Source organism: Dromiciops gliroides, chromosome 3 (assembly GCF_019393635.1).
Source record: "Dromiciops gliroides isolate mDroGli1 chromosome 3, mDroGli1.pri, whole genome shotgun sequence".
Classification (NCBI taxonomy): Eukaryota; Metazoa; Chordata; class Mammalia; order Microbiotheria; family Microbiotheriidae; genus Dromiciops; species Dromiciops gliroides.
This window is the reverse complement of record NC_057863.1, coordinates 319,979,373-320,003,157: the sequence shown is the minus strand read 5'-3', so window position 1 is coordinate 320,003,157 and position 23,785 is coordinate 319,979,373. Positions and strand designations below refer to the sequence as shown.

At 38.2% G+C, this 23,785-nt stretch overlaps 1 protein-coding gene across 1 annotated transcript in view; it reads right to left on the bottom strand.

The window, feature by feature from the left end:
• CD96 (CD96 molecule) overlaps positions 1–23,509 on the bottom strand; it is a 130,738-nt gene extending 107,229 nt beyond the window's left edge. The window contains exons 1-4 of the mRNA XM_043997676.1: positions 23,449–23,509; positions 19,456–19,806; positions 8,338–8,453; positions 625–817 (exon numbers count right to left, since the gene is read on the bottom strand). Of these exons, the coding sequence (XP_043853611.1) occupies positions 625–817; positions 8,338–8,453; positions 19,456–19,806; positions 23,449–23,509 (721 nt within the window). The remainder of the gene's footprint in view (positions 1–624; positions 818–8,337; positions 8,454–19,455; positions 19,807–23,448) is intronic.
• Between the last annotated feature and the right edge of the window lie 276 nt (positions 23,510–23,785).

Here is a 23,785-nt window from a genome sequence, read left to right as displayed (position 1 = left end):
TGTGGGAGACAACATGCAAGCAAATATATACGAAGCAAGCTCTATACAGGATAAATAGGAAATATTTAACAGAGGGACATTACTAGAATTAGAAAGAGGAAGGGCTTCCTGTAGAAGGTGGGATTTTAGTTAGGACTTAAATGGAAGCCAAGGAGGTTGGCAGTTGAAGCAGAGGAGGAAGAGTATTCCAGGCATGGAAGACAGTCAGAGAAAATGCCTGGAACCAAAAGATGGAGTATCTTGTCTACAGAACATCCAAGAGTCTAGTGCCTGGCCTCTTTCTACTGCTATGACTTGGAGCTCTAGAAAGAAATGCCATAGGTTAGGTTTTTAGCAATTACAATAAAAGTAATTCCCAGTACTATTGGAAAAAAGTGGAGTTACAAATGAGCCATTGGTTACCAGCTGGCTAAGAAGTCAACACGACAACTTTAATTTTATTCTGTTTTGTTGACTGAGTGTTGTGAACTTTGTGATCCAAAAAAAGAAAATATGAGAAACAAAAGTTTTTGACTGCACTACTCAACACCAAATCTTGCCCTCTACAGTATAAGGCAAAGTTAAACATACAATATCCACCTGAAAACATCATTGAGATTGAAAGGAAAATCAGAAAGTTCTTACCAAAAACTTTAATTCTGGTGACATTCTTCAGGATTTTGCCAGATTGGATTGTAACATCGCAGGAAAACTTTCTGTCATCATCAAATATTTCAACTGGTGACAGATAAAGTCCATGGTCTTTAAGTAGGGTGATTCTGTTCTTCAAAAAGGTGTTGTTTGGGATGGTAAGAGTTTCTTGGATCCCATTTTCCTCCTGTTGAGAATAACATTAGATTTGCTTTTCAGTTACCAAGTCAATCAATCAACGAGCTTTGATTGAATCTGATATTTGTCAGGAACCATGCTAAACTGCAGGGGTACAAATACAATCTTTGACATTTATGAGTCTTCATCATATCAAGGGAGATCATCTAAGTTCATCAATGGTGTTGGTATTATGGTTATGTTAGTTAGCGGGCAGGCAGAGCTGTCAATCACTTTTACATATTTCTCCCTACCTTTTTGTGGTCTTTGCTACTCCTCCTTTTATAATAACTTTCCTAAGCCATTCCCTCAGCTTCTCTCCTCAAGAAGTGACTTTCATTTTTATCCCAGGCAAGATAGCAGAGGCTCTGCCTCTATTACTATCTAATCACAGAAGTCACTACTGCATGACTCATTGCCTAGGGGAACTGCAGTATAAGTACTCTCTCTGTTCTAAACCCCCATCCAGAAATGTCAATATGACAAAATGTTATTGTTTTACATCTCTCCCTCTCTCTCTACCTGGGCTCCCTAATTGTTGCTACATTTGAGCAGTAATAATACACACATAGATTGGCAGCACTTAGAACAATTGCTGCTTGGCGGAAGAAAGTAAACATTTAAACAGAAAAGTAAACAAACTTTAAGGACTCAGAGGAAGTATCTCTTTTCAAAGAGAGGCATAAGGATTTAAAGACAGTCTCACCTCTCTGGAGTGCAAGGGAAAAAAGGGGGAGAAAGAATCTGAAGCAGAAGATGTGAAATCCACACAGGCTTCATCTGTAAGCCTATCAGAAGGAAAAGATTAGCCCAGATATATCCAGCGTACAATACACCCACACAGACTCGGTCCTATAATCTGGTGATAACTAACTAATGGAAACTTCTCTCCATGGCTTCGCCTATTCAAGCTCCCTACAGTCTTTCTTCCACTGACCCTCTTTAGTCTTGGCTTTTTTTTTCTATTTCCCCTACAGTGCCCTAGAATGGAAGGATCTAATCTGTCAGTCAAAGTTAGACCCAAATAGTCCCAAAGTTAAGAGGTAAAATTTCCCAAGTGGTTGAGGAGGAGATCCTGAGAAACTTCTTCCTGAAAACAGCAGGAATCTCTGTTAAGCTTTTTGTTACTTAAGCATATGGTCAGTCAATCATTAAATATTTAATAAGTACCTACTTTGTGCCAGGTGTTGTGCGAAGCAAAGGAGAAACATAAATAGATAAAAGATGGTCCCTGGGGGTGGGGGGCAGCTAGGTGGTACAGTGGATAAAGCACTGGCCTGGATTCAGGAGGACCTGAGTTCAAATCCGGCCCCAGACACTTGACACTTACTAGCTGTGTGACCCTGGGCAAGTCACTTAACCTTCATTGCCCTGAAAAATGAATAAATTAAACAAACAAATTAATTAATTAAATTAAAAAAAATAAAGATGGTCCCTGTTCTCAAGGACCTCACGTTCTAATGGGAGGAACAACATGTAAACAACAAATATATATGTACATGTAGGATATAGACACACACACAAATCTCTCTCTCTCTCTCTCTCTCTCTCTCTCTCTCTCTCTCTCTCTCTCTCTCTCTCCATATATAAAATCTATCCACACACAAGCTATATACAGAATAAATTCAAAATAATAGAATTGAGGGGGGCTTAGGAAGGACTTCCAATAGAAGATACAGTTTTATCTTGGACTTGAAGGAAGCAAGGGAACCAGGAGGCAGTGATGACGAGGAAAAGAATTCCAGTAATGAGGAAAAGTCAGTGAAAATTCCTGGAGTTGGAAGTATCTTGTGCAAAGAATAGTAGGAAAGCCAATGTCACTGAACTGCAGAGAATGCAAGGAGGATACCAGCAAGTTTTCTTGTACAAATTGACTAATATGGTAATGTTTTACATATTTGCAAATGTATAACCCGTATCTCATTGCTTACCATCTCAGGGAGGGGGGAGGGGAGGGAGGGATAACATTTAAAACTCAAAACTATAAATAAAAATGTTTATTATTTAAAAGGTAGGGGAAGCTAGGTGGCTCAGTGGATAGAGCACAGGCCCTGGAGTCAGGAGGACCTGAATTCAAATCTGACCTCAGACACTTAACACTTACTAGCTGTGTGACCCTGGACAAGTGACTTAACCTCAATTGCCTCCTCCTCTCCGCCCCCCCCCCCCCGGAAAAAGGTAAATGTATAGTGTTAAGGCTAAAATTCTAGCTAAACTGTCTAAAATATCTAATGAGTGGTCGCCAATAAATTATAAGCTTTAGCAAGAGTTAGGCTTTTAAGCATTTATTAAGGAGAATAAGAATTTGGTAAAGAGAGAGAGAAAGGCCTACATTCATCTATCTATTAAAGGGAGAGAGCATTTCTAGCTACGCTCTCTGCCAGAGTCCCCAGGAAAGAGCCCAAGTCAGAGCGCCAGGCTCCCCCCTTCTTCCTCCCACAAGCAAGATGGTCCCTGTTCTCAAGGACCTCACGTTCTAATGGGAGGAACAACATGTAAACAACAAATATATATGTACATGTAGGATATAGACACACACATAAATCTCTCTCTCTCTCTCTCTCTCTCTCTCTCTCTTTCTCCACATATAAAATCTATCCACACACAAGCTATATACAGAATAAATTCGAAATAATAGAATTGAGGGGGGCTCCTCCTGGTCTTGCCCTTAAAGACCTTCACTTCATGGTGGAGCTTTTCTACAGTAAGTCTCCAGCATGTGGCGTCATTCCAATTGTTACAATAGCATTTCTAAATTTCATTTACTATGATCACATAGTAAATGTAGGTGTACATAGTGCACAGTAGGTGCTTAGTAAATGCTTGTTGACTGGTTAGTTTGTTCCTAATTGCAGACATCTTTTTACAAGAAGTTCCAATTGACAAGACTGGTTATCTCCACAAATCCTTTGATGGAATCCTCAAGGGAAGGTGCCGTCACACCCTTGTATTTGTATAACTAGAGCTTACCATGGTGCCCAGCACATAGTAGGTACTTAATAATTTCTTGTTGATTAATGGATTTATGGAAGACTTCACTGGCAATGAAAGGACTAGCAGGTAGCAAGAAGGAAGGTGCAATACAAGAAAATCCACAAACTGTATTCCATTTTCTTCTCTCCCACTTTCTCTGCAGGAAGAATCCAGAACTAAAAGGCTATATGAGAACCTAAAAATAAAATCCATTCTCCCTGTCTTTTCATGAATGCTTGTCCCTCATCTACTGTAGAGGGTAAATTCAAGCAATATTTAAAGATGTTATCCTGTAGGAAATGACAATCAGTAGGGGACAGCATTAGGGACCTTTGTTGTCTATTGACTTTGCCAATGACTTTTTGAGTAAACTTGGGGAATATACTTGTTTATTCTCTGTACATGTATATAAAATGAGACCACTACCCTCTCTCCCCATCTACTAACAGTAATTTCTTTTTAGTTCTAGCCCATCTAAACAAGACTATACTTTGAGACCTTCCATATTTATCTCCAAATCAATGATCTCTCTGCCTGAATGATAATGTAACTATTATTTATTTAATTCCCATATTTGCTCATTTACCATTTAATTTAGGAAACTTACATTTAGTATTGGCCAGGTAAAGGGTACAGTACCAGCTGTGGAATATATAAACATAACCCTTGCTGTGAGGGCAAAGCTTGCCTTCACATTTCCTAAGCAGGTGCCTAGATTTGTGTATTCCAGGTAACAGGACCAAGGATTGAGAAAAGGTGTATGGAACTGAAAGCAGTCAGTCAGCCAACAAACATTAAGATCTTACTATGTTGCAGGCATATATCCCCAACCAAGAAAGGCAAAACCATGGTTCTCATCCTCCAAGTCATGAATTATTACACTGATCAAGATGGACTGAACTATTTGACAGGAGATGCTAGAGCCAAGTCAAACATCACACTTAGCCAGGCTGCCTAGGACTCTGGAGAGAAGTATGGATAGTACAGCGTTAGATTGATACTTTTTGTAGCACAATAATATCCCATCATAATCATATACAACAACTTGTTCAGCTATTCCACAGTTGATGGACATCTCAGTTTCCAATACCTTACCACCACTAAAACAGCTGCTATAAATATTTTTGTAGATACAGGTCCTTTTCCTGTTCATAGTGATATTTCTAAAGCACATATATGTCTGATCAAATTCCAACTCTGTTTGGTAAGTTCCCATTGTTCCCCATTCCCTCAGGCTTCAATTCAAATTCCCCTGGCATTAAATGCCCTTTACAACCTAGCTCTAAACTTTTCTGTTTTCTTATCCATTTCTCCCCTTTATGCACACTCAGATTCAGTCTGACTTCTTGCGGTTCCTCATAAATGGCTCATTAATAAATGCCTTTTGGTTGATTGATGACAATAGGTCTCTCGTCTCCATACTTTTATAGAGGCTGATCCCTTCTCCATCTTGCTCCCCATACCTGGAAGATACTCTGTTCCCAATTCCTAGCTTCCTTCAAAGTTCAGCGCAAGTACCACCTCCTACATCAATCAATCAATAAATCAATAAACACTTTTATCACCTATATTTACCAAGCACTGTGCTACATGAGGCTTGTCCTGATCCCTAAAATTATTAGTGCATCCTTACTATAAATGACTATATTTACTCATATGTGCTTATATATATATATACACATTATTTCCCCTGATAGAATATATGCTCCTTGAGGACAGGACACGTTTCACTTTTCTCTTTGTATCCTTAGTATCTAATGATACTTCTCCCTTCCAATGTCAATTGACTCTTCAGCATAAGCCAATTCTTAGTTGTCTTAGCTAATGAGAAAAGAGGGGAAGATCATAGAAAATGAAATATACAGTGTTTCTAAAATTCAGTTACTAAGTGCACAATGCCCAGCATATAGTAGGTACTTAATAAGTACTTGATTGATTTCCTGCTAGTTCCAATATTGCTTTATAAGAATGACTAGTAAGCAACAAGAGCAATAGTCTCCACACACCCTCTGATAGAATCCTCCAAGACAGGTACCCTGTTGAATGTTTATATTCCTACTTCCTAGCACTGTGCCTGGCAAAGAATAGGTGCTTAATACATGCTTGTTGAATGATGATGAGTAGGGGTGAGGGAGGGTCTAAAGCTGTGATATCTTTAGGGAAATCCCTATATTAAAAAATCATTTCACCAGAATCAGATCTGCAATTCTTTTTAAATTTATAATCTTGAGAGACTTGTCTGAAGCACTGAGAGGTTCAGAAGTGACTTGCACACCACTAATACTTGTTAGAGATATATCTCAAACCTAGATCTACCTGATTCCAAGGATAGATAGGTCTTTCTTATTTTTATAGTAACATAGATAAGAGAGATAGAGACACACAGAGAGAAACACAGAGAAACACAGAGACACAGAGACAGAGATAGCGAGACAGAAAGAGAAAGCATTTATTAAGCACTTATTATGCAACCAACAGTGGCAACTAGGTGGTACAGTAGATAGAGCATTGTCCCTGGATTCAGGAGGACCTGAGTTCATATCTGGCTTCATTTACTTGACACTTACTAGCTGTGTGACCCTGAGCAAGTTACTTAACCTCGATTGCTTCAAACATTCAGGGCCATATCCAATCGTCTTGATGTATATCTTGCCACTGGACCCAGATGGCTCTGGAGGAGAGATTGGGGTTGGTGACTTTGCACAGCCCTCCCTCACTTAAATGCAATTCACTGCAGGTCATGACATCACCTCCTGATGTCATGGTCCTCTTTGAGAACGAAGGACAAACAAGAACAACAAGAAACAACAACTATGCACCAAATACTGCATTAAGAACTGGAGATACAATATGTAGATGGGAGCCAGAAGGGGGAAGAAAAAGATAAGGAGGGAAGGAAGTTACTGGAGGGTAGGGGGCAAAGCAGCCAGAGTGGAGGTGGAGTAGACTAGAGAATGAGCAGTCAGTGAGTAGATCTCAGGGTGGGGTTGTCTTCAGGGGGCAATATGAATGATTCCTGACATCTTTACTATATATATTCCTTCAACCAGGGCAGACTGCCTTCTCATTTTATGCAATTCTTGTCTATGTTTCCCCACCCCACACCCTGCAAATCTTCCATAAAATATCTAGCCAACATGCTTGGATAATAGTCACTAATATTGTACCCATAATAATATTAATTTAATAGGCAATAAAATGCCTCCCAAGGTTATATTTTAGAGATCGCAAATCTTTTGAGGGAGATCAACTACTATAAAATGAAAAGCCACCTTTTATTCTATGATAAAATGAGAGTAAGTTGTTTTACAATTTGACTCTCTCAATCCCACACCTATCAATTAGAAACAAGGGCTTAAAAATATGAGCAGACTTTTTTTTTTTGGCATAAGGAAATATACAAAGGATTTAATTACCAAATGCAAGGATCTTTTAAAGCAAAAATTTCTTCCAAGAGACTCCTCTAAGCTACCGTATCATTTTTTTTTTTCTCTTTTTAAAAATTTTTGGTTCAGGGGCAGACTTCTCTGGTCTGGTAACAGAATCAAGGTAAGACAGAGCTCTGAAATTTGCTTCCCCCATCCTTTCACTGTGTGACCTTCAGAAAGTCATTTGATCTCTCTTTACTTCCTCCATTTATCTAAGCAGATGTCTCAGCAGGATATTGAGCTAAGGCCTACAGTATTAGATAAAAGAGTTAGCTAGTCAGTGAGTGAATTCCTGCTTATTCAAAATACTATTACTCTCTTATTATTTATAGCAGAGTAAAGGGTCACTCTATGGGGTAAAGGGGATGGGGAAGTGTTATGAACAAAATGAAAATGCAGCCTTATTTGGGGAAACATTCTTCTCTATACCCATTAGGCACAAACACTACAAAGCAATAATATAGAAAATACAAATGAACATACAGTGAAGCAGTTCAAGATTTGGAATAAGTAGAACAATCACTAGATTTATATATGTTTCTCCATCACAAGTAGGCATTTTTGCTTTTCCTCACATATCATACTCTCATCTCCATGCCTTTGCACTGCTTGTCTCCCCAAATCTAGGATGCATTCCCTCCTTTCTTTATTTTCTTAGAACCCCTATTTTCTCTAAGATTCAATTCAAGCATAAGTCATGAGTCATTTTTTGAGTACTTCCACTTTTATTCCCATTACCTATCAAAATTATATTGAATTTATTTTAGTGTATTTTCACAACCCTATATATGTGTGTGTGTGTGTGTTTGGTATGTGTATACATACATAAATGCACACACATATGTGTATATATATATACATATATCTCTGTCTTTCTGTGTCTGTGTCTCTGCCTCTGTCTCTCTCTCTCTCCACATACACACACACACACACATTGTCTCCCTGAAAAAACATGTCAAAGATTTGTTTGATTTTTGTCATTCAATCTCCAACACCTAGCCCAAGGACTGGCACATAGAAGGCCCATAATAATGGCTTGTTGATTTCTTATGACTATTTATTACTCTTTTGAAACTCCATCAATGTGTAAATTTCAGGTCAGTTTTTCATTGAAAAGGGTAATGCTTACCATCAGCCAGGTAACAGTAATCCCAGATGAAACTACTGAGGATATATCTTGAAAACATGGGATTTCCAGCGTGTGGTTGAATAATACTTCTACTGTATAGTTGCCTCCCCTCTCATCTTGTGCAACCGTAGCAAAATGAAAGAAAAAGAAAGAAAAGGTAGACAATCATATTTTGACCTTATAAAATTTCCTTCATCTAAAGCACGTGAATACCTTCACCAAATGTGATATGTTAATCCTCAGAGCATTATTGTAAAATAGAGGGGAAACGAGGACTATCACCTCACACTCTGAAAAGATAAAACTGAGCTGCCAAGAAGCAAAGTGAGTTGTAAATGTAAGAGTGAGAATCATAGGCAGAAGAGAACAGAACCCAAATGGAAACTCAGCAGCCCTCTCTCCTCAGTCTTAACCCTGAATCAACTATTTAGTCTCCAGTCACATTTTCTTGGTTCACAAAAGAAGTATTTTATCTTTTAACCCAGTATTCATTTTGTCCCTTTAGCTAAAAGTAGGAATGATGCATGTGAGTGTCTACATGCACATATGCAAATATTAAGAAGTAATAATGCAAAAGTAAAGCTGAGCTGGCCAATAGCCTTTGAGTGCTGTGGTTTTTTTCCTACCTATATGATACATGCCCTAGGTCAGGACATATTTTTAAGGCATGAGATTTCCATGTTATGGAACTATGTGGGAATCTCCTCCTATTCAAGTAACGTACAATAAATTTAAAATAATCTTCCTCTCATTCCTTTCCTTCTCCTTCTCCTCTTCCTTTTATTTATTTCTCTCTCTCTCTCTCTCTCTCTCTCTCTCTCTCTCTCTCTCTCTCTCTCTCTGTCTGTCTCTGTCTGTCTGTCTGTCTGTCTCCATGTGTGTCTCTGTCTGTGTCTCTGTCTGTCTCTCTCTTCCTGATGAAGACTTCACAACTTTGGAAATTGATGTCTTTGCTTTTAGAATTGTTATTTTTCTATTTCACACGGTTGAGATCACAGACCCATCAAAGCATATTTCCTATACAAAAGCAGCAGGAGGACTTGTCCTCACATTCCCAAATAGCTTGCACATCAAGGAGGAAAAAAGATCAGTTATGGTAAGGGGGAGGTAAAAAATAGAAAACATTTCTAAAGCTTTAGTAATAATTGGAGAAAGTATGACAACAACAAAACTTATACTCCAGTTTACATAATGTATACATATGTGTGCATATACTCATGTGTACATGTGTATGTATCTACATGTACATATCTATTTCTATCTATATCTCTGTCTTTATCTCTATCTTTACACACTTGTAAACCTTAGAGGCTAATTTGTCTAGATACAAATCAGAGAAGCTATGATGCCTAATTATGAACCAAGGACCCAAAATTCAGCTCTCAGGATCATTTTAGAAATTCCTCTGCTATGGGGTGGGAAGAAAGGAACTCTTTCCTTTTAAAATCCTGAGAAAGCATACATGCTGACTTTTAGCACTTTGACATTCTGCTAAATGTTGTTCAGTACTTTCAGTGATGTCTGAATCTTTGTTACTCGATTTGGGGTTTTCATGTCAAAGATACTAGAGTAGTTTGTCATTAATTTTTCCAACTAATTTTACAGATAAAGAAACTGAGGTAAACAGGGTTAAGTGACTTGCCCAGGGTCACACAGCTAATAAGTGTCTGAGGCCAGATTTGACTCACACCTGTTACTCTATCCACTGAGCCACCTAGGTGCCCCTTCTGCTAAGTGCAGACTGCCATATTTTCACACTAGACCAACAGCACCATAGCACTGAGGATAACAGAGACAACATGGTTTCTGGAAGGCCTCACGAGAGAGAAGAGATATGAATGGCTTCTCAAAGACTGCCGGTGTTGAGAGAAACCTGGACTGATTGAGGCACATACCAATGCTTTGTGAACAGAGGAAATGAAGAGAGATTCAGATGACTCAAAGTCAGCAGGAAATGCTGATTAACTGCAAATAGTTACATCATTTGTGGCACACTACTTCAACATGCATTTGTATATGCATTCATATGTGTCCTTTAGAAATGAGTTTATGAGGTTACCTACCCAATTAGCTTGCAAACTTCCAGAATGCAGTTCAATGTTCAATAACTACTGTTGACTCACTAAGAAAATGAATGACTCCTCTGTTTTTGCCATTGTCTAATAAAGGAGTCAGAAGTAGCATGAATCACAAGAAATATCAACAGAGAAGGTACAACTCTCTCCTGGAAACTCTGAGACTCATGTTAGAAAAAATGGGGGAAAAGAGGTGAAAGAAAGGAGGATCACTGGCTTCTAGATTTAGAGCCAGGTAAGAATTTAGAGGATATCTTTGTCAGCCTCTTCTTTTCTTCATTTTATAGTTAAAGAAACTGAGTGCCAAAGATTATTTTGCCTGATGAAATGGAAGAAGAGGAAGGGAAGAAAACTAAAGTGTGTGTGTGTGGGGCAAAGGGGCAGGGGGAGAAAAGTCCTTTTGTTGGGAAGTGGGCTAACACAAATGAGGACATCTGGTGGTAGATAACAGGATCACAGATTTAAATATGAAAGTGATCTTTAATGTCATAAAGTCCAGCTGCTTTATCTAAAAATTGGGGAAATGGAGGAATAGAGTAGTTCAATGATTTGCCCAAAGTCATAGATCATTGCTATTCAGTCATTTTCAGTTGTGCCTGATTCTTTTTAAACTTATTTGGGGTTTTCTTGTCAAAAATCCTGGAGTGGGTTGGCCATTTCCTTCTCTAGCTCATTTTACAGATGAGGAAACTGAGGCAAAGAGGGTTAAGTATATTGCCAGTATCACATAATCAGTAAGTGTCTGAGGCCAGATTTGTACTCATGAAGAAAAATCTTCCTGACTTTAGGCCTGGTACTCTGTACACTGTGCCACCAGCTCCCCAAAGCCATTGTTAGTAAGTGGCAAAGGGAGTATGTGAAACTGGACTCCTTTGGTTCCAAATCCAATACGCTTTCTACTGTACTATAGAGTTACTACCTAGGGCTCAAATCAACTGCCTGACATCCTCTCCCTTTGCCAATATCATAGCTTTCAACTTTATGGTGATCGCTTATCTGGCATAGTCTGGCCCTGTCTACAAACAGGAAGTAGAACCGTTTCTGAAAGGTTCAGACCATGACTTTATCAGCTGTAAAGTTACAAACAGAACAGTGTGAGATCAGTTCTGCCTCCCTGTCCAAGACCTCAATCTCCCTAGCAGTTTGAGGAAGTTTGGAATGGCTACCAGCTTAAGGGATTTAGGTACACATTTTAATTTTTTTTGTCAAGAATGTACAATTTTAAATATAATATTTTTAAAAGTTATACTATGTTGTGGAAATGCTTTAAAATTTTTAAAGGATGGTTAAAAAAAGTATGTACTTTCCTTCAAAGTGAATAATACAGAGTCGCTAAGTGGTACAGTAGATAGAACACTGACTCTGGAGTCAGGAGGACCTGAGTTCAAATCCAGCCCCAGAAACTTGACACTTACTAGCTGTGTGATCCTGGGCAAGTCACTTAACTCCGATTGCCTCACCAAAAGAGTTAGTAATACTCTCCTTTCTTTTTAATATTCCATCTCTCATCCACTGTCTCTTTTCATCTGAACCATCACATAGACAGCCCCTTTCTGGATGGTACTTGATTCAAGTTACAGATGCTGAATAAAATAGTATTATGACTTGGTTAAGAAAGCAGATTTTTAAATGGCAGGAGTGAATACAAAACATAACACACTTGTATTCACTTTCAACATAACTATGTAAATCTCATAAATAATTAGAAATGGAAGAAGAATGACTAATTTCTAAACTATTATTTATGAAGCTAGGTGATACCTAAGAAATCATCTACTTCAATATCTGCCTAAACAATGTAACATTCCTCTATACAATTAATGATACATTATCATTCAGTCTCTTCTTGAACACTTCTAGTGACAAGGAACTCACTCCCTTCCAAGGAAAGTCTGTTCTAGTTTTAAAAACATTCATTTTTTATAAAGTTCTTCCATAAACTGCATCAAAAGTAGACTGAGTCCCTCTAATTTGCACCCATTGGTCCTAGTTCTACTCTCTGGGTCTAAGCAAAAGTGTCCAGTTTCTTTTCCTCATGATAATTCTTCAAATATTTAAACATGACAATCATATTACACCTAGTGCTAAATCTTCTCTTTTCCAGGATCAACAGCCCAGTTCTTTAAAACAATCCTTGCGTGACATGATTTCAGATCCTCTCACTCTCCTAGCTATGGGTCACTGTATAGACTATGGTTTGTTCTTAAAATGTGACCTCCAGAACTCAGCACAACAGTTCACATGTAGTCAACAAAGGTAGAATACAGTGGCACTATCACCTATCTTTTTATTATATATATATTATATATGTACATGTATATATTATATATACACATATATTAACACAATCTAAGATCACATTAGATTTTGGTTTGGGGAATTTTTCTTTTGGCTGCTATATGACACAATAAATTCATATTGAGTTTGCAGTTCCATAGATCCCATGTTTTGTTTTTTTCACATGTATTACCATCTAGACATATACTATACAGATACAATTTATTATTATTATTATCATTATTATTATTATTTGCGGGGGAATGAGGGTTAAGTGACTTGCCCAGGGTCACACAGCTAGTAAGTGTCAAGTGTCTGAGGCTGGATTTGAACTCAGGTCCTCCTGAATCCAGGGCCAGTGCTTTATCCACTGTGCCACCTAGCTGCCTCAGATACAATTATTTTTTAAAACTTAAATGTAGGATTTGCCTTTATGACTATTAAAATTCATCTCATTAAAGCTGCCCTGTCATTTCAGACTGCTTTTTTTTCTCCAGATTTTCTTATCCGAGGTGTGAGTTATCATCTCTCTTTGAGCACTCTTTTAATTTTGATAAGTGGAAAGAGCACTGGATTCGGAGAAAGGGGAACTAGGGTTTGAATCCCAGCTCTGACATGTACTACCCATGAGTCTTTGGCAAGTCATATTACCTCTCCAGGCCTCAGTTTTGTGTATCAAAGAAGAGGAATGGAACTAGATTACATCTAAGCTCCCTTCAAACTCTTAATCTATGCTCCTATGAACTATGATTTACGAACAAAAATAAGAGGTGAGAAATGAAAGGGCACATGAGAAGTTGTAATCCACTCCCTCCTCCTTTGTCCCACCAGATGATCTTCCAAGGAATGCCAACATCCTTCTCTGAATTCAATGGGAGCAGAGTTTCCTAAGTGGAATAATGTTGAGGAAGTTTGGCTCGTAGTAGAAGGCAGTACCAATCCTGTTGCCTTAGAACCAAACTAGAAGCAGCTGTGACATAAGGGGCGGGAAGCAAGGAATGGGGCTGTTTTCCTGATTTTAGTAAGAATCATACCATCACAGTGTCTCTTAGGTTCATCTACTTTTGTTATAAAAGTATATCTTCAGGAGCAGCTAGGTGGCACAGTGGATAAAAACCAGCCCTGGATTCAGGAGGACCTGAGTTCAAATCCAGCCCCAGAAACTTGACACTTACTAGCTGTGTGACCCTGGACAAGTCACTTAACTCTCATTACCCTGTTCCCCCCAAAAAAGAGTGGTTAAAAGTATATCTCTGCATATTTCCAAGACATTATTCTTTTATTTTTTGATGTTTTACATTTACAATAATAGTATTTAGATTTGGAAAAGATCTTAAAGGTCTTCTAATTCAACTTCATTTTAGAGATGAGAAAACTGAGGTCTAGATAGTAACCAATATCAGAGAGGTAATAAATAGCAAAGCTAGGATTCACATCTAGATTCCCTCGACTCCAAATTTAGAGCGATTTATAGTATAGCATTAAGCTATGCTTTCTGTCTCTGTCTGTGTATCTCTCTCTCTGTGGGGTCTCTGGCTTTCTCCATCTCTCTGTCTCTGCCCCTGTATCTCTCTTTTTCTGTTTATAGCTATCTGCCTCTGTCTTTATGTCTCTGTCTCTCCATCCCTGTCTTTCCGTCTTTGCCTTTCTGTTTCTGTATTTGTGTCTGTCTCTCTTTGTTTCCGTCTGTCAGTCCTTCCCAATGTGGCTAATATAGTTATATTTATTCCATGGTAGAATTAGGAATCAGTAACTCTGAGACACTCTCATTTCATTACTTTAAAAATAGTGGATAGGGGCAGCTAGGTGGCGCAGTGGATAAAGCACCGGCCCTGGATTCAGGAGTACCTGAGTTCAAATTGGGCCTCAGACACTTGACACTTACTAGCTGTGTGACCCTGGGCAAGTCACTTAACCCCAATTGCCTTACCGAAAAAAAAAAAAGAAAAAAAAAAAAGAAAAGAAAAATAGTGGATGGCACTTAAATCCTGGGTATTCTAGAACTGCATACCTGTGGGTTTTCTCCACATCTCTTGTCTATTACTTGTTACTGGATATAGTCCAAAAAGTTAACTAGATCGACTTTTTGGACTATGTTCAATAACAAAAGTAGTAGTCAAGAGATGTGGAGAATATATATGTACACATGTACATATGTATATGTATGTATATTCATATACATATTGTGTATGTAGATATGCACATGTGTGTATAGATACATCAATGTATATATGCACATAAATATGAATATTTATATAGATAGATGATAGCTAGAAAGCCAGATACCATTATGATATGTATATGGGACTTTAAGGTTCACCAAACATATTAATTTCATTTGAACCTCACAATAACCCTGTAGAGTAGGTAAGTATCTATAACAGATTTTATCCCCATTTTGCAGATAAATATGTGAATATATGCATCATTTAAATAAATAGTGGGGTAACTAGGTGGTACAGTAGATGGAGCATTGGCCCTGAAGTTGAGATGACCTGAGTTCAAATTTGATCTCAGATACTTACTAGCTGTGTGACCCTGAGCAAATCACTTAAGCCCAATTGCCTAAAACATCTGGGGCTATCTCTAGTCGTGCTTATGTATGTCTTGCTACTGGACCCAGATGACTCTGGAGGAGAGACTTAGGTTGGTGACTTGGCACAGCCCTGCCTCATTCAAATCCAATTCACTGAAAGTCATGACATCATCTCCTGATGTCATGGTCTTCTTCGAGAATGAAGGACAAATAATAAGAAATAAATAGTACATTTAGGTAATAACTTTGCATGTATGAAACTTGCTTAGATCACGAAGTTTCTACCTCACTGCCCCCTTTTGGAGAATTTGCCCTCCCCACTCCCCCAACATGAGGGCATCTTGGACTATCATTTATTAGTAATTCTACATTATACATGTAGAGTTGGAAAGACATTTAGATGTAATCTAATCCAAACCCCTCATTTTACAGGGAAGGAGACTGAGGCATACAGGGATGAAGTGGCCTTCCCAGTCTTACACAATTAGTAAGATATGAGGCAAGTTTCAAACAGAAATTTTGCTGATCTCCAGATGAAAGCTTTATCTCCTATACCAGCTATGCTAGAGAGGGGTCTCTGTGTTGGGAATGACTTGTGCCCCTTTCATCCTGCTGTGTTGTATTAGTATTTTTGGATGACTCTTGGTCCCCTCTTTTGCTTGTCATCCTATGTAGTATCTTCTAAGGGAGGGTCTCAAAGCTTCTTATTTTTGGAGACTGATTAACAGGAACAATTGAAAATGCTGTGAATGAGCCCATGGGCAACATCTTAGGAAAATTAAGAGAATTTAAGGCCAAATGACTGGCCAAATTACCAATAGGTGTCAAGGAGAGTCAGAAGAAAGTTGGCTCTAATGTTCAGCTAGACTTCCTTGATTAAAGTTATAGATGATCTATTCTTAAGGCATTCTTTGCCTTCTTTGATTACCTGCCAAATCAATGAAAGACTTTTTTCTTTGAGCAAGGTCAGGAAAACAAAGAAATCAGGTCCCTGGATACCTTGGTTCCTAATCTTGGATTCAATTGTTAAGCGGCAGGCAGCTGATGCAGTGGATAGGAAGCAAAGAAAGATGCATTTACTTTGTGCCTACTTTTGCAGGCACCATGATAAATGCTTTATAGCTATCATCTCATTTGATACTCCCAACAATCTTGGGAGGCAAGTGCTATTATCTTCATTTTACAGTTGAGGAAACTGAGGAAGGTAGCAATTACATGACTTGCCTAAGATCCCACAGCTAGTAAATGACAGGCTGTGTTCGTACTCAAATGTTCCTGATTCTGAGCCCAGAGCTCTATCCACTGTACCACCTAGCTGTGTAGAATGGTGGGTTTGGTGTCACAATGCTATATGTTTGAATTCTGCCTCAGACACTTCCTGGCTGTGTGACCTTGGATAAGACATTTAACTCCACAACTTTCCTTAACTGTATGACAAGGATAATTTCCTATACTTACTTGACCGGATAGGTACCTTTGAAAACTAAGCAAGATAATCAACACGTAAAGTTCTTTGAAAATTTTAAAATAGTACATATGTATTAGTCCCTAATATTATTGTAGTTAACAAGCCTAATAAGATTATATGACCTTGGAGCAGTTTGGTGGTACAGTGGATAAAGCACCGGCCCTGGATTCAGGAGGACCTGAGCTCAAATCCAGCCTCAGACTCTTGACACTTATTAGCTGTGTGACCCTGGACAAGTCACTTAACCCTCATTGCCCCGAAAAAAAAAATTATATGACCTGTTCATCCTTCATCCTTTTCCCCTGACATTATCTTTCTTTGTCTTTTCAACTAATTGGTATAGTTAATAGAACACCAGTTCTGGAGTCAGGATTCAGGAAGACCTGAGTTTAAATCTTGCCTCAGAATCTTACTAGCTGTGTGTCCCTAGGCAAATCACTTGCCCTGAATTTGCCTCAATTACCTCATCTGTAAAATGGGAATAATAATAGTATCTACCCCCAGAGGGGTGTGAGGAACAAATATAATAATAATTGTGAAGCCCTTAGTACAGTGTCTAGCACATTGTAAGCACTATATGAATGTTAGTTATAATTATTACTAATTATATGTGATTGCTAAGGGTTACTTATGTTGTCTATTAAATACTTTATTTTGGTGCTTGGTTCTGACAAATAATTTCTGCTTTTAGAATAAGCCTTCTCTGAAGAGTTAATGGATCACAGAAATTGAGATAGAATGGACCTTAATATATCTTCCTCTTTTTACAGATAAGGAAACTGAGACCTAAAGAAATTGTGATTTGTCCAAGGTCACACAAATAGTAAGGCAGTCCAGACTGGGATTTTAATGTAGGTCCTTTGATTCCAGATCTAAGGCTCTATCTACCTGTATTTCTATACTGTGCTCTCTCTCTCTCTCTCTCTCTCTCTCTCTCATTTCATGATAACTGTTTTCACTTTTCATTCTTAAAAAGAGGACTCCCTTTTGTTTCTACCCTAACACAATTGACTTGCTTTATACTGATGACTCAACAAAGGTAGCTGCCAATCTGACATTTGCAACTGCTGAGGATGAGAAGGTAAGTAAGTCTGAGTTAAATGCAAGGCTCCTTGTTTATCTTATTATCATACTACCCTAAATCTGGATCTGCAAAGGACTCTGGGGATCATCTAGGGTTTTTTTTTGTTTGTTTTTTGTCTTTTTTCAGGGCAATGAGGGTTAAGTGACTCGCCCAGAGTTACATAAGCTAGTAAGTGTCAAGTGTCTGAGTCTGAATTTGAACTCAGGTACTCCTGAATCCAGGGCCGGTGCTTTATCCACTGTGCCACCTAGCGCCCGATCATCTAGTTTAATTCCCTCATTTTTCAGATAAGCAAACTGAGACCCAGAGAGTAAGTGATTTGCCTAAAAATCACACAGGTAGTAAGTATCAGAAGTAGGATTTGCATCCCTTTCCTAGGCTTTGGATTGAGAAGCTCTCTATAGCAAGCCTATTTAGTGTTTCTATGGAAGTCTAATTTCTTTGACTGAAAAATGGGCTTCTTAGATCTCATCTGGGCATTCCCTAGCTTTTATGTACTTTATGCTGTGGTATTTTCCTTTCTATTCATCCTGCCCCCTTCTCCTTCCTCCAACCCGCCCCCCCCATTCCCCCAGCAAAGAGTAAGTCATCTGTCTCTGCATTCCTGGTCTCATACCCATTTGGACTTCTTTGGTTTTGAATTGTTAGTTAGTAAGTCATCCATGACTCTTCATGACCCTATTTAGAGTTTTCTTGGCAAATATACTGGAATGGTTTGTCATTTTCTTCTCCAGCTTATAGGGCTGCTAGGTAGCACAGTGGATAGAGTGCCAGTCTTGAAGTCAGGAAGACATCTTCCTGAGTTCAAATCTGGCCTCAGACATTTACTAATTGTGGGACCCTGGGCAAGTCATTTAACCCTGTTTGCTTTGGTTTCCTCATCTACAAAATGAACTGGAGAAGGAAATGTCAAAACACTCCATTATCTTTGCCAAGAAAACCCTAAATAGGGTCATGAAGAGTCAGACATGACTAATGGATTAAATGACAAAGAGAGCCTTGCATCAGTAGCATCATTCACAAGGCACCCTCCTCTAACATGAGTCTAATTAGGGAGCAAATATAAGGCTGAAGCTGCTGACTGTGAATTTCCTAGGATAATAGATTTAGAGGGAGAAGGGATCCTAGAAACTATTGAGCCCAACGCCTTCATTTTGTAGATAAGGAAACTGAAGCCTGGGAACATGAGTGACCTGCCCCAAATCATTTACTTGGTAAGCATCAGAGGCAGAATTTGGACCCAGATCTTCTGATTAAAGGGATAGGGTTTTTCGTTTGTTTTTCCCACTCTAGAGAAGATGAATCAAACCCTGGCTGGTGGGTTCCTTGATGTTCTGAAATCAAATTAAAATGTAATTGGTAAACATCTTATAAAAATAAACGAAAAGACAAAACAATATAGAAAATGTTGATTTGGGGTTTTCTAAGTCAATATGCAGTCTGGAGGAATCAGTTTCAATTTCAGTTTGACACCACTGGCCAAGAGCACTGAGCATCCAAGTGATATATTTGTCCAAGGTCACACATATAGCATTAAAGGTAGAATTTGAACCCAGGTCTTTCTAGCTACAAGGCTAGGTCTCTACCTACAACATTGTGTTCCTTCCTTAATTGGAAATAACACAAGAAGTCACAACCACCTCTCCCATACTTATTATGTTCAATTTCTATCGCTTACCTTTGGTCTGTACGAGGAAGTTCTGGACTTTGGTGCCCTCTGGATACAAAGTAAAGCTACATTCGTATTTCCCATTCAATGCGGCAGACACATTTCTCAAGTGCAAAGTCCATTTTGAAACACCGGGTGACAATTCAGTGAATGATACTAAGGACTTACAGGAGGTCCCATTATTACAGTAATAGCCATACTGAGGGTGATAGACAGCTATTATTTCTGTGCTATTGGTGATCTTGGACCATTGTGTCTGAACCAAAGAGCTTCTCTTCTGAGTCTCACATGTCAAGTTCACATCCATGCCAGGAAAAGCATAGATGATTTTTCTTTCATCAAATTTTCCTTCTAAGAAGCCTGAAAGAGAAGAATACTAAGCATCAGTTCATCTGCCTTACTTTTCCTTGGACTCCAGAACTGGTTTTCGGGATTGCTGACCAAAGTGGGGAAACTTGTCAGCATAAGGACTCTTTCTTGTTTTTATGGTGGTAGGAAAATGTTTGGCTGACCCGGAGGACTTAGTATCAAGATAGGCTTAGCCAACTCATCCACTTAGCTAGGAATGTGTTGGTAAAATTATTTGCCTTTTAATCTAATTCAACCTGTTTGAAAATAAGAACGATGACAAAGTTCTTGATAAGAGAATTTTAAAATTCGAGATAATGTTTCCTTAGTTTGATGTGTTTGCTTTCTCTATTAAGAGTAACACCATCTTTTCCTACACTAATGTTTGGAACTTTGGTTTTTTCACTCCTCAACTTCTCTTTCTACATCTGTTTATTTGCTTGGTATTGTCAATTCTACCTTCAGAGCATTTGAAACAACTATCACCTTTTCTCCACTTATATTTCTACCACATTAGTTCAGGTCCACATCACCGATTTCTAATCTATTACAACAGATACATAATTGGACTCCTGGCTCTTAGCCTTTCCCTGATCCAATCCACCCTCCACACAAGTTGCCAAAATGATCTTTTTAATGACTAACCATGATTCCAGAGGACTGATGATGGAACACACTACATACCTTCTGTCAGAGAGGTGATGGATTTAGAGTTCAGACTGAGATGTATTTTTAAGTTAAGCATAGGCTCTTTTTTGGGGGGAGGGGTGGTGAGGCAATTGGGGTTAAGTGACTTGCCCAGGGTCACACAGCTAGTAAGTGTCAAGTGTCTGAGGTCAGATTTGAACTCAGGTACTCCTGACTCCAGGGCTAGTGCTCTATCCACTGCGCCACCTAGCTGCCCCTGAGATGTACTTTTTAGACATGGAAAAGGGAGGAATTTGTTTCACCACACCATGCATATTTGTTATGAGGGTATTATTCTTTTTCTTTTCTATTTGGGGAGGGAGGCATTTTTTGAGGAAGAGAAAATAGATTTTTGTTTATTGAAAAAAATCAAAATTTTAAAATATTCTAAAACAGAAGTCTGGTTATGCCAACACTCTGCTGAAGAAACTTCAATGGCTTTCTAATGTCTCTAGGAAAAATATAAGCTTCTCAACTTGGCATTTAAATCACTTCATATTTTGGCTCCGGCTTATATTTAAATTCTTATTGCACAACACTCCCCTTAATGTACTCTAACTTTCAGCTAAACTGGCACTTGCTTAAACCCAACATCCCATCTTTTACCTCTGTGACTTTGTAAAGGTTTTCTGCTCTCTCCTAGAATGCATTACATCCTTTCCCCCAATTCTTAGACTCCTCAGCTTCCTTCAAGGCTCAGCTTGGGCATTGTCTCCTACAGGAAATCTTTCCTGATCTAATTAAAAAAAATTTTTTTTAACTTTTCATCCTAAATCATCATGTATAGACCTAGCTGTTTGGCATATTATTTCCAATCCATTTTTTGTCATCTTCATATCCTATGTACCTTGCATAGTGCTTAGCATAAAACATGTTCTTATTAAATAATCGTGGGACTGGATTGGCTTGGTTTGAATTTTAGATCTACATATCATACGGATGATTAAAGAAATGAATATATAAATTAAATCAATATAATTAATACGATACAACATATTCAATTTCAAATGAAAGTCTAACATTTTACAGATTGGGAAAGCTAATATAGTATCTAGAGGAGGGATTCTTAACCCGAGGCCAATGAATTTTAAATATATATATGTGTATATATATGAATATATTTCAATATAATTATTTTCCTTTGTTATCTATTATTCTCTGTATTTAAAAACTTCATTTTTAGAGGGGCTCCAAAGGCTTTATTAGATTGCCAGAGGGGTCTAGGACACACACATATACGTACACACACATAGATTAAGAACACTGTTCTAGAGGGGACAACATCATCTTTATCAAAACAATCATTACAGAGACTTTCATGTTCTACCTTCCCCCTTCAAGGTACTAAGAAGGAAGAAGGGGAAGATTTAGCTGAAAGGCTAGCCTTGAAAATTAATCCAATTGGTACGAGTTGGATTGTTAAATCCACAATAAAAAAGAAAATTTTTAAAAATCCAATTGACCAATACTATCTACTCTGGTTCAGCAGTCTGAAGTCTTAGAAGTAAAAGACTCCATTTTTCTAAAGCTCCCTTATGAAATGGGGCTGCTCCTTCCTTATTTAAACTTATTTCAGCTTGATAGAACCTACTAGCCTTCTTTTCGGGAGACATACATAACCTTGAAGGAACCAGAGCCGTGTTTACACCACAATGAGACATCAAAGGAAGATTTTTGTCAAGGATGGGGGCAGGAGAGGAATTTTTAAATGGGTGGTTTCAAATGATAGTTTAAATAGTGATACGTCTCACAGAACCCTGGGTAATAGTTTTTGCTTTAGTTTAGCACTCAAAACCAAACACTGAAATAGTATGGTAAATATGACCCAAATACACAACAGATGACTTTTTTTGTTAAAGGTAGCAAGCCACAGAGACCAAGTAAGGGTTTTTAGCAAAAAAGAATTGTCAAACTTTTATAGCTGAGAAAATTGGAGTAGCCAGAGGTTAGTGTACTGTCATTCCCAGAAAGGTATATAATGCCTCATTACATGCCTGTTTAAAAAAAAAAAAGATTTCATTTTATTTTATTTTATAGTCATTATTCTGCAATGTACTCTTTGATGTAGAAATGCTTTTTAAATGCTTCCTAATCATTATGATTTATCTGAGTAATGCAGTTAATTCCAGAGACATTGGAGTACACTCTAATATGCACATACTATCAAATGCAAAACTCATCTTTCTCCTTTCTATTTTTAAATGTGGCTCTTGAGTTTCCAGTTCCTACTGACACAAGAATGCTCTATTTTGTCTCCCAGGTCCACTATAGCACATACCTCATTAAAGTCCAAGATATGCTCAACTCCCAAGGACCCTTGTATTTGGAGGAGAAGTATTTTTTTATATTAAAAAGATACTTAGGAGAGGAAACAGTGTTAAGGAGTCTCTCTGCATCTCCTGCAATATGATTTTTTTAAAAGTGCTTGAGGGTTATTCTGACTATACTTCAGAGAGCATTTCAGCAACTAGAAAACATAATTTCTTAATTTACTCTAGGAGTTTGTCTCAGCAAAGGGTACATGAAAATGTCTTACAGAAAGCTCACTTGCTACTCCTTTTTCATATTGAGATGTGCCACTGTAAGTTGAGATGGGAGATGTTGTTGTTTAGTCATGTCCAAGTCTGTGTGACCCCATTTAGAGTTTTCTTGGCAAAGATACTGGAGTGGTTTGACATTTTTTTCTCCATTTCATTTAATAGATGAGGAAACTGAGGCAAACTAGGTTAAATGACTTGCCCAGGGTCACACTATGTGATTCTGAGGCCAGATTTGAGTCCTTCTAACTCCAGGCCCAGTTATCTATCCACTGGCACTAAAGATATACTCTTAATGATATTGCTAATGATTTTCTTCTTAGTGACCCATTTCAATAGGCATTTATAGATAGCATTAAAAGAATAAAGAAAGGCCCCATTTACCCTAAAAAATGGCAGTCTAATGACAAAATACAGCTAGGAGGCTTACCCCAGATGAGATGTAACTGGATGAGTGAATAGATAACTCCACATGCCCATTTCTTCTCCATAGTCACTGAAGCAGCCTACATCAGTTCTTCCATTATGACTACAGGAGTGAATTGGTAATTTTAACTTGAGTAAATAAACTAAAATAATCTGTCCTTGACAAGAAAAAAAATACACTAAGTATATGTCACATAAGAGGCTGTTTAGTGATTGGCAACACTCCAGGAAATGAGCACTAGACAGGAAAGCTGTGTGGTTTGCAGCTGAGGTTTAGTTCTAATTAGTAAGTGTGAAAGCATAAGGTTCCATAACTGGGGGATCAAAGTCCTGGTCTTACC